Source organism: Monodon monoceros, unplaced genomic scaffold, assembly GCF_005190385.1.
Source record: "Monodon monoceros isolate NGI ecotype Baffin Bay Population unplaced genomic scaffold, NGI_Narwhal_1 Super_Scaffold_18, whole genome shotgun sequence".
In the NCBI taxonomy this organism is placed as follows: Eukaryota; Metazoa; Chordata; class Mammalia; order Artiodactyla; family Monodontidae; genus Monodon; species Monodon monoceros.
Genome location: NW_021703774.1, coordinates 91,659,496 through 91,670,688, shown reverse-complemented (window position 1 = coordinate 91,670,688; position 11,193 = coordinate 91,659,496). Strand labels below are relative to the sequence as shown.

The window sequence follows — 11,193 nt, the reverse complement described above, 5'->3', positions numbered from 1 at the left end:
AGTAGAAAAATAACTGGTTTCATTTGTTGATGAACATAAGTACAATTTTATATTTATACTTTTAAAATAATTCTGTTTGAAAAATTTGTAATTTTAATTTTGGTAGTAATTTTCAGATGTAAACGCCATTTTCTTGTTAGGACTAAGAATCAATTTTATGAAGAAAAGATGTCATCAGAGAATACTATAGATTATAACGATGAAATGACTCTATGAGTATGATGATAGGAACCAGAGATTCTGAGTTCATGGTAAATCTTATCACAACCTTATCACTATATGGAATGTGGCATATAGGCACTTGTCATTATTTTCTTTTTTAATCTCTACATATTGGTAATGCACTAACACACTGTCATTTTGTGAACTCATAGATGTAAGTGCAGGTGCAAGTAATAAATATTATGATTCAAGTGTCACAAATACAAATGTCACACAAACATAATCAGACCATGATCATATTATTATTATTATTACTTTTTTTTGCGGTACACGGGCCTCTCACTGTTGTGGCCTCTCCCGTTGTGGAGCACGGGCTCCGGACGCGCAGGCTCAGCGGCCATGGCTCACGGGCCCAGCCGCTCCGCGGCATGTGGGATCCTCCCGGACCAGGGCACGAACCCGTGTCCCCTGCATCGGCAGGCGGACTCTCAACCACTGCGCCACCAGGGAAGCCCCATATTATTATTTAAATGACATGGAAGTTTGTTAATGATATGGTTTATTCAGAAAATTCCAGTTACACAGTTCACTTAGAATTAAAACTTTCTGAGCTTGGATTTCTTTATGGATTGGATTATGTGTATGATTTTAAAATAGTCATTATTTCCCTCACAAAATTTATTTTATTTGTTGGAGATTTTAAAAAAAGCAGTGATTAGAGTAAGTTCTTATTTATTTCAGGCACAAACTGATAATAATTTATTAAGAAAAGTGCTTTTAAACTAAGTGTTTAATGCAAATTACATTTTTAAACCCATGTCAACCCCACTTCTAGTGACAATAATAAAATCTGTGCCTGCTCTAGCAGCACATACACTGTAACCTGGATGTGGTGATGAACCCTTACATAGAAAACAATAAAGTGCTTTACAAGCCGTACATCTCACAAAAAAGCTGTGATCATTGAGGTTTTGAATTTACGTGATATCATGTTACATTATTGTTTTAAAAAGTAATGAAGACCCAGATATCTGCTAGAGGCCATATACTAAAAACTCATTCATTTCTGAAATTGACTTTCTTTCTTCATACAAACTCTTGATGTACAAAGTATTGACTGATTATTTTTGTGGTGTGTGTACAATGACAAGTGAGTCCCATAAATTTTCTAACTTTCAGAAGCAGAGGAGAACATATATAAATGTTTAAAAGAGAAGACAGCATTGCAGAAGAACCCAGAATGGTCATTAAATCATGCTAATAACTTTTTGTAGGCAAAAAAAGAAATCTTTGTTAAATTTTAACAATTTTGAGATTGAGTTTTTCATACTACAGTTTTGACAGTGAGATATTTGAGAATGATGTTTTATTTGTGACATTTGAAATGAATTACTCTTAAGTATTATTTCTTTATACAATGCCTTATCTGATTTATTATATCCTTACTTTACAAAGGAAATGATGATATTGCATATGTGTGAAACTAAACATTCACAACAGTTTAAGTTATATATTATTTATTATAGAATATGCTTTTTAAATTGTAAAACCAACCCACACTAGTTTCCATAAAACTGCCTTAGTAAGTATGTGGAAAGTACCTCCAAACTCAGTGATATGTTTTATATATATTGATTATATGTTTTTGGTGTTATTAACATAAAATATTATTAAAGCTTTATTTTTTGGTTACAGTATTTCTGCACACAATGAATCAGGGTAACGGGGTTGCTGTCCCATGTTGTTTTCTAAATTGGTTATTTATACAATAAACCACACAGACAACTCCCAGGTTTTCCCACAATTTTCTTTTGCACAATCTTGCCAGTAGCTCTCCAGAATTTATAAGTCTAGATGACATTACAGAAATTTTATTTTTAAGAGTTTTCACATGTGCTTCCTGTACTTTTAGAGTCCTGACACAAGAAATTACATTATTGCCAGTTGTGTGTAAAATTTAAGTTAAAACATTAATATATTTAATTATAAAGAACATAATTTGAATGTGTAATAAATGAGTAGAGTCAACTCAAGTCAGTTGTGACTCAACTGCATCTCTGCAAGCAACTATATGGGTTGCTTTCAGTGGAGTGATCAGAATAACTCATCCTTACTGAATCAATTTTAGGATTCCATGTCAGTGGTCCAGTAAACTTGGGGTAAAATAAAGACTCTATTGTAAGGAATCTGGTTTGATTTTCTTTTTAGTTTATAATGCTTATGTAAAGGGGTAAGCTGAGAAGATACTTCCTTTTTGACCACTCTTGAAAAAGTGACCCATAATGATTACTGAGATTAAACTTCAGTGTATTTTATAAAAAATATTACTTACTTTCACAGAAGTGAAGAGATACAGTTGCACAATGGTGGTTACAATGGTAGAAATACCTATTGCCAATAAAATGTTAGCAAGAGATTTAAAAATGACTGTACAGCACCGCATCAGAGAACTGTATAACAGCAAAATGATTAATAATATTTTCTCATATAAATAAGATCCTTAAATCGTTTTTAGAAATAAATGGGGGGGAAGTGCTTTTTTTTTCCTAATTCCTACCAAAATATTTTCTGATGTGGAGCAAAAGACAGTAAAAAAATGACAGAGTTAAAAAAAAAAAGACATTTCATGCATTAAAGCCACCATTAATCTCTGACTCTAATATAAGGCAGATCATTAATCTTTTGTAAAACTATGACTTTAGCCACTTAAGCTCATTTTAGTGCTTTTCATGACAAGGACATGATAGACCTTGTAAATTTAGGAGTTAAGATGTGTTTCCAACAGGTTAGTTTATACAGGCTCAGATGTTTTTTGAAACACCAACTTTATAACAAAAAATGCTTTGGAGAAATGATGAAAGTTATTATAAAGAAAAACCAGAAGGGGTCCTATAGAGTTTATCACAGATGACACTGTTAGATCAGTGAACACAAATTACATTTGCTTATGTGTCATCCTCAGTCTTAATGATGTGGAAAAGGGTGACATTGAATAGGACCTGGTGACCATTGTTCCAGGCATAAAGAGCTCTATCTCTTGCATTGTAGTCAAGCATGGATATGTGAAAGTATTGGTTATGAAAGGGAATGTCCGTGTACTCATATGTGGAGGTTTTGGTGGAATAGGAATAATACACCTTGGCTCCAGTTAAGTGGGAGTTGGTGACATACAGTGTCCCACAGATCATGAAGGATTCCCCCGCACTTCTCTTGGGATAGCCAGTGCTCCAGCTCTTCATTACCTCCAAGGTGTCTTTGTTAAGTTGGCTGATGACAATATTGCCTGCATTCTGGTTAGTTGCATACACAGCCCACAGCCCGATTTCATCAGCCATTAGGTCGATGTCAGAGAACCCACCCCATGTGTAAGGGTAAACGTTGTGAAAACCAGCATACTCCAGGCTTCTTTGGGCAAGCACTCTCCCCATATCAAAGCTGTATTTGATGATGATGTTACTCTGATACTTGTTAAAATAGAGTGAGCCATTGTAGACAACATGGTTAGTTCCTGCCCATTTGAACGGGAGGTTGTATGTCCTTGATTCGGCCCCGCTGACAAAGTCTGCAATTGATTTGTACTCACGGACAATTTTATTGTTAGTATAACTGTCCATGTACCAAACCTGGGAAGAAGGAAAAAATGGAGTAATTAAATTCTGTACTTTTTTGAGAATTCCAAAATAAAGACAGTGAGAATCAGCACATATTAATATTGTCATTCTCAGGCTCTGGAAGATTCTCTTACCACTTACCTGTTGCAGTTTGATAGTACTGCAGGCTTTGGCAAAAATAGTGACATGGTCTGTGTGGAAAGGAAACAACTAAATGTACTGCCTTGAAGTTGATTTGCTTTTTGTCCTTTCTTTTTTTATTGTTTTAAAAATTTTTTACCATTCAGTGCATATCACTGAGTTAATCAAACATATATCAATGCAAATAACATCACTTTTTTCATTTACCTGATCAATTTGATTAGTAATAACTGCAAAAAATATCACGTTGAGAAAATTTATTTATTCCATCCCTTGCTCTGAAAAATATATGGCTTAATTTTGAGCATTCAACTTATTTTTCCTTTATGGATAACAAAGAACCTTCTAGTAATACTTGTTCATTGGATCAGCTTATAGGTACAACCACCTTTTAATGAAATAATTTTACTAAGCTACTAAACTTGCTTGGATGTAACCCTTGAAAATCCTAATGTGTACTGAGTTCTGTAATAGAACATAAATGGAGCTATGGTAAGTCTCTAGTATATTGATTTTCATAATACAGGCATTGCCAAATACCCTCTATCCTGTTTTCTTTAAAATTACCCCTAGATTCTAGGTATATTATAGCTTGTTTAGTGAATTGGGTAGCTCTTGAGCTTTTTTACTTATTTAGTTTTTTTTTCACACTAAGGAGCAAATTCTAGAAGGAATGTACAGAAAAATTTGTATACTTGTAACTAGCCCTTTTCAAGCATAAAACAGTAATAACCAATAAAAAATTAGACTCACTATACTGATGAATTATAGGATAGAACATTTTACTAAAATAAGTTTGCCATGTATCTGTAGATATGTTAATATTATCAAACTGAAAATATTTGCAAACAGTGTAACACTTTTCAAGTTGAAACTAATATCCCTGAAAAATAATGGATGGTCTAGTAGGCATAAAGCTTAAATAAAACATAATTCTAAGCAAAGGCATTTGAGGAAGCAACATACTCTGTTATTTTTTTCAGATGCTAGGGGATCTGTCATCCAAGCGCCAAATCGGGTTCCAGATGTCTTGACTGTAACTGGGCCTGTGATTTTCATCAATTTGCCACATGCTGAAATTAGAGTAACATGAACATGTTGGGTGAACATGGCAATAATTCCAACACACATACTTACACCAAGAGCAAAGAAAGGAATCCTAAAACAAAGCAAATAGAATTAATACCACATTCTGAATAAATGATCATTCATGTGGGATGCTATGCATTTAACTATAATTTGAACCATGAGTAGTTGCTTTTTCAGTGCTCTAAATCTAAAGTGTGGAATTTTAAAATGGAAAATTATTTATACAATCTGGAAAGAGATAAATGAGGAACGTCATTATCATTATACCAGTCCAGCTGCTGCTTCTAAGTAAAGAAGTCAGCAAAATTAAATTTTCCATGATGCTGTTTACCTGATCATCAGCTTCCCCTCACCTGACCCTCTCTGCTCATGCTTTGAGACTTTGGACTACTTATGCAAGCCAGAAAGAACTCTTGTTAAGTCGATTTTCAGTTTGTATTGGTAAATGAGCAGCTCCGGTGAAAGTTATATTTATAGAATATAATAAAAAAAAATGTAATCACAATCTACCTGAAAGACGTAGAGTTTTGAAAGGTAAATGCCTTGTGCAAGCCTGATAGAGCAGCCCTAAAGATACAGGGAAAACCCCCCACAAAACTCAAGCCCTCATACCCTGTAGTCCCATGCAGTGAAAGATGTAGAGTATCAATTGATGTAATACATGATAAAAAACTAGTGACTTTCTTGAAAAATTATATTTTTTATCACTCTATCTATGAATAAAATCTTAGGAAAAGCTTGGACTTCATAAATGCTAAAGTCTAAACCAAAAAGAAACCCAGGCGTTTTGTGAGATTTTTACAACAGAATAATTTAAAAGTGATTTATCGTACACATTGTGAAAGGCAATATGACTGCCTGTAAATGTTGACTTTTGGTCTAAACAAAGAAATTTTCCTATCCATTTATACTCCTCTTTTCTTTGTCTTCTTTTTTTACTTTAAAAAAATTGTTCTATATGGCCCATGTTTCTTAGATCCTCCTCTGCCTATCCTTAGAACTGATAAATTTCTACTTAGTGCCTGTCAGTTCCTGTATGTTTGGAAGGGAAAGAACAGATCCCCAAAGCAAATAAAGGACAAAACTAATTGTAACTTAGGGCTTATTTTGCCTCATTTTTCTCTATGTGTGTTCCTTATAAGAATAATTTGTAACGGGCAGAATACTAAGCCATGCAGTTAGAAAGATGATGAACGATAACATTATATTTTGTGCTATTGCTTCAGTGATAACTATACATTTAGTAATCTCCAGCTTTTCATGAAACCTAAATGGAATATATTTTTTTCTTCTTTTTTGAAGAAACTAGATGTGATAGCATCTTTATGTATTTTATATAAAGGAATTACTTTATAACTTCCTAAGACCTGTTAAACTGAGCAAATCAGAAGTCTTTGTGGCATTATCTATATTGAATGGCAAGATCTTCAGTTAAACCTATTTAGAATATATTAGCTCAACTTGGTATAAACACATGAACAATATGTGAATAAAATAGTATCAGTTTGAACTAGAAAAAAGTAAATGTATCCTGAAAGAATATAAGTTGCGTATATTCTCTGAATGCACTAAATAAGTGAAAGTAATATGATCTTTAATGATGACCTACATAAATATTTCTAAATTCACAATGGTAAGTGCATGAAAATTTAAACTATAAGTGTATGGAAATAAATAGAAAGACATTGCTCCCCCTAAAAAACACCACAAATAAAATATGTGACTTCTTCCTTATGCATGAAAAATAAATACTTTTGTTGAACAAAATACAAATAGCAAAAATAGATAAAATATGAAAAGTAACTGGCTAAGATGATGGTGCTTTTATCTCCTTTATTTTGCAAAATCTCATTAAAATGATAGTAAAGGAGTAAAACATGGGGGAAAAAACCCAAAGCAAAGAGAATGGTACAGAGCCATTAGTGGAGAATAAACTTTTTGTTTTTAATAAATTTATTTATTTATTTATTTATTTATTTTTGGCTGCATTGGGTCCTCATTGCTGTGTGCAGGCTTTCTTTAGTTGCAGTGAGCAGGGGCTATTTTTGTTGTGGCATGCAGGCTTCTCTGTGGTGGCTCCTCGTTGCGGAGCATGGGCTCTAGGCGTGCGGGCTTCAGTAGTTGTAGCACTCAGGCTCAGTAGTTGTGGCACGCAGGCTCTAGAGTGCAGGCTCAGTAGTTGCGGCACACGGGCTTAGTTGCTCTGCGACATGTGGGATCTTCCTGGACCAGGGCTCGAATCCGTGTCCCCTGCATTGGCAGGTGGATTCTTAACCACTGCACCACCAGGGAAACCCAATGCACCACAAGGGAAGCCCAGAGAAGAAATTTTTAACAAATTTCTGGAAGGCAGAAAGTGATGGAGAGTGGTAATTAAAGGGGTAGGATGAAATAAAATGCACTAGTGTCTAAGCAGAGGAGATAAGAGCTGAGGATGGAGCTGTTCTGCCTTGAAGAGAAGTAAGGGACACCTCGCCGTGACACACACGTGGTAGGAAAACTGATAAAAGGATTTACCATACATATTATGAATCTTTCCTGGAGCCTAGGGAGATAGATACGTTTTCTATAAGTGGAGCATAGGTGGATTTTATAGTTGGATTTTTTAACCTAATGGGAGGAACCTTTGTCTTTTAACATAATATACTTGAGGACTGTATATGGAAGCAGCTCCTTAGAGGGCACACAGCCTTGTCTGGAAACAGTGTGGAGGAAAGAAGCCTGTAGCAGTTGCAAGGGTTCCTGATATACTAGGCTGCTTAAAGTTGTCCTAGATAATTTTTATTAAAATCGTCTTCGAAGATGGTGGAGTAGAAGGATGTGACCTCACTCCCTCTTGCGAGAATACCAGAATCACAACTAACTGCTGAACAGTCATTGACGGGAGGACACTGGAACTCACCAGAAAAGATACCCCACATCCAAAGACAAAGGAGAAGCCACAATGAGACTGTAGGAGGGGCGCATTCACAATAAAATCAAATCCCATAACTGCTGGGTGGGTGACTCACAAACTGGAGAACACTTATACCACAGAAGTCCACCCACTAGAGTGAAGGTTGTGAGCCCCACATCAGGATTCCCAACCTGGGGGTCCTGCAATGGGAGGAGGAATTCCTAGAGAATCAGAATTAGAAGGCAGCGGGATTTGATTGCAGAACAACAGGACTGGGGAAAACAGAGACTCTACGAGGGCACACACAAAGTAATGTGCACATCGGGACCCAGGGGAAGGAGCAGTGACCCCAGGGGACACTGAACCAGACCTACCTACTAGTGTTGGAGGGTCTCCTGAAAAAGTGGGGGGGTGGCTCTGGCACACCATGAGGACAAGGACACTGGCAGCAGAAGTTCTGGGAAGTACTCCTTGGCATGAGCCCTCCCAGAGTCTGCCATTAGCCCCACCAAAGAGCCTGGGTAGGCTCCAGTGTTGGGTTGCCTCAGGCCAAACAACCAACACGGAGGGAACCCAATCCCACCCAACAGCAGTCAAGTGGATTAAAGTTTTACTGAGCTCTGCCCACCAGAGCAACAGCCAGCTCTACCCACCACTAGTCCCTCCCGTCAGGAAACTTGCACAAGCCTCTTAGATAGCCTCGTCCACCAGAGGGCAGACAGCAGAAGCAAGAAGAACTACAGTCCTGTAGTCTGTGGAACAAAAACCACATTCACAGAAAGATAGACAAGGTGAAAAGGCAGAGGGCTATGTACCAGATGAAGGAACAAGATAAAACCTAAGAAAAACAACTAAATGAAATGGAGATAGGCAACCATCCAGAAAAACAATTCAGAATAATGATAGTGAAGATGATCCAGGACCTTGGAAAAAGAATGGAGGCAAAGATCGACAAGATGCAAGAAGTGTTTAACAAAGACTTAGAAGAATTAAAGTACAAAAAAACAGAGATGAACAATACAATAACTGAAATGAAAATTACACTAGAAGGAATCAGTAGCAGAATAACTGAGACAGAAGAACGGATAAGTGACCTGGAAGACAGAATGGTGGAATTCACTGCTGCAGAACAGAATAGAAAAAAAAGAATGAAAAGAAATGAAGACAGCCTAAGAGACATCTGGGACAAAATTAAACGCAACAACATTCGCAGTATAAGGGTACCAGAAGGAGAAGAGAGAGCAAAAGGACCAGAGAAAATACTTGAAGAGATTATACTCGAAAACTTCCCTAACATGGGAAAGGAAATATCCACCCAAGTCCAGGAAACACAGAGTCCCATACAGGATAAGCCTAAGGAGAAACATGCCAAGACACATAGTAATCAAATTGGCAAAAATTAAACAAAAAAAAATTTATTGAAAGCAGCAAGGGTAAAATGACAAATAACATACAAGGAAACTCCCATAAGGTTAACAACTGATTTCTCAGCAGAAACTCTACAAGCCAGAAGGGAGTGGCATGATATACTTAAAGTGATGAAAGGGAAGAACCTACAATCAAGATTACTCTACCCAGCAAGGAACTCATTCAGATTCAATGGAGAAATCAAAAGCTTTACAGACAAGCAAAAGCTAAAAGAATTCAGCACCAAAAAATCAGCTCTACAACAAATGCTAAAGGAATTTCTCTAAGTGGGAAACACAAGAGAAGAAAAGGATCTACAAAAACAAACCCAAAACTAAGAAAATGGTCATAGGAACATACATATCGATAATTACCTTAAGCATGAATGGATTAAATGCTCCAACCAAAAGACACAGGCTTGCTGAATGGATACAAAAACAAGACCCATCTATATGCTGTCTACAAGAGACCCACTTCAGACCTAGGGACACATACAGACTGAAAGTGAGGGCATGGAAAAAAGATAATCCATGCTAATGGAAATAAAAAGAAAGCTGGAGTAGCAATACTCGTATCAGATAAAATAGACTTTAAAATAAAGAATGTTACAAGAGACAAGGAAGGACACTACATAATGATCAAGGGATCAATCCAAGAAGAAGATATAACAATTATAAATATGTATGCACCCAACATAGGAGCACCTCAGTACATAAGGCAACTGCTAACAGCTATAAAAGAGGAAATTGCCAGTAACACAATAATAGTGGGGGACTTTTAACACCTCACTTACATCAATGGACAGATCATCCAAAGAGAAAATTAATGAGGAAACAGAAGCTTTAAATGACACAATAGACCAGATAGATTTAATTGATATTTGTACGACACTCCATCCAGAAACAGCAGATTACACTTTCTTCTCAACTGCGCACAGAACATTCTCTAGGATAGATCATATCTTGGGTCACAAATCAAGCCTCAGTAAATATAAGAAAATTGAAATCCTACCAAGCATCTTTTCCGACCACAACGCTATGAGATTAGAAATGAATTACAGGGAAAAACACGTAAAAAGCACAAACACATGGAGGCTAAAAAATACATTACTAAATAACCAAGACATCACTGAAGAAATCAAAGAGGAAATCAGAAAATGCCTAGAGACAAATGACAATGAAAACACGATGATCCAAAACCTATGGGAGGCAGCAAAAGCAGTTCTAAGAGGGAAGTTTATAGCTATACAAGCCTACCTCAATAAAAAAGAAAAATCTCAAATAAACAATCTAACCTTACACCTAAATGAACTAGAGAAAGAAGAACAAACAAAACCCAAAGTTAGCAGAAGGAAGGAAATCATAAAGATCACAGCAGAAATAAATGAAATAGAAATAAAGCAGTAGCAAAGATCAATAAAACTAAAAGGTGGTTCTTTGAGAACACAAACAAAATTGATAAACCATTAGCCAAACTCATCAAGAAAAAGAGTGAGAGTACTCAGATAAGTACAATTCGGAATGAAAAAGAAGTTACAACAGACACTGCAGAAATACAAAGCATCCGAAGAGACTACTGCAAGCAACTCGTTGCCAATAAAGTGGACAACCTGGAAGAAATGGACGAATTCTTAGAAACGTATAACCTTCCAAGACTGAACCAGGAAGAAATAGAAAATATGAACAGACCAAACACAAGTAATGAAATTGAAACTGTGATTAAAAATCTTCCAACGAACAAAAGTCCAGGACCAAATGGCTTCACAGGTGAATTCTATCAAACATTTAGAGAAGAGCTAACACCCATCCTTCTCAAACTCTTCCAAAAAATTGCAGAGGAAGGAACACTCCCAAACTCATTCTGTGAGGCCACCATCACCCTGATACC

General features: G+C 36.2%; 1 protein-coding gene across 5 annotated transcripts in view; it reads right to left on the bottom strand.

The window, feature by feature from the left end:
• Window positions 1-1,465: 1,465 nt before the first annotated feature.
• Window positions 1,466-11,193, bottom strand: part of OLFM3 (olfactomedin 3) — a 196,745-nt gene continuing 187,017 nt past the window's right edge. For 3 of the 5 annotated variants that reach the window (XM_029229253.1, XM_029229256.1, XM_029229258.1), the window contains 2 exons: window positions 4,881-4,987; window positions 1,467-3,785 (listed from right to left, as the gene is read on the bottom strand). In XM_029229253.1, coding sequence (XP_029085086.1) covers window positions 3,108-3,785; window positions 4,881-4,987 — 785 coding nt within the window. In that variant the 3' untranslated portion in view covers window positions 1,467-3,107. Of the gene's footprint in view, window positions 3,786-4,880; window positions 4,988-11,193 lie in introns of all 5 variants that reach the window. The other 2 variants (XM_029229257.1, XM_029229254.1) reach the window with 1 other exon arrangement.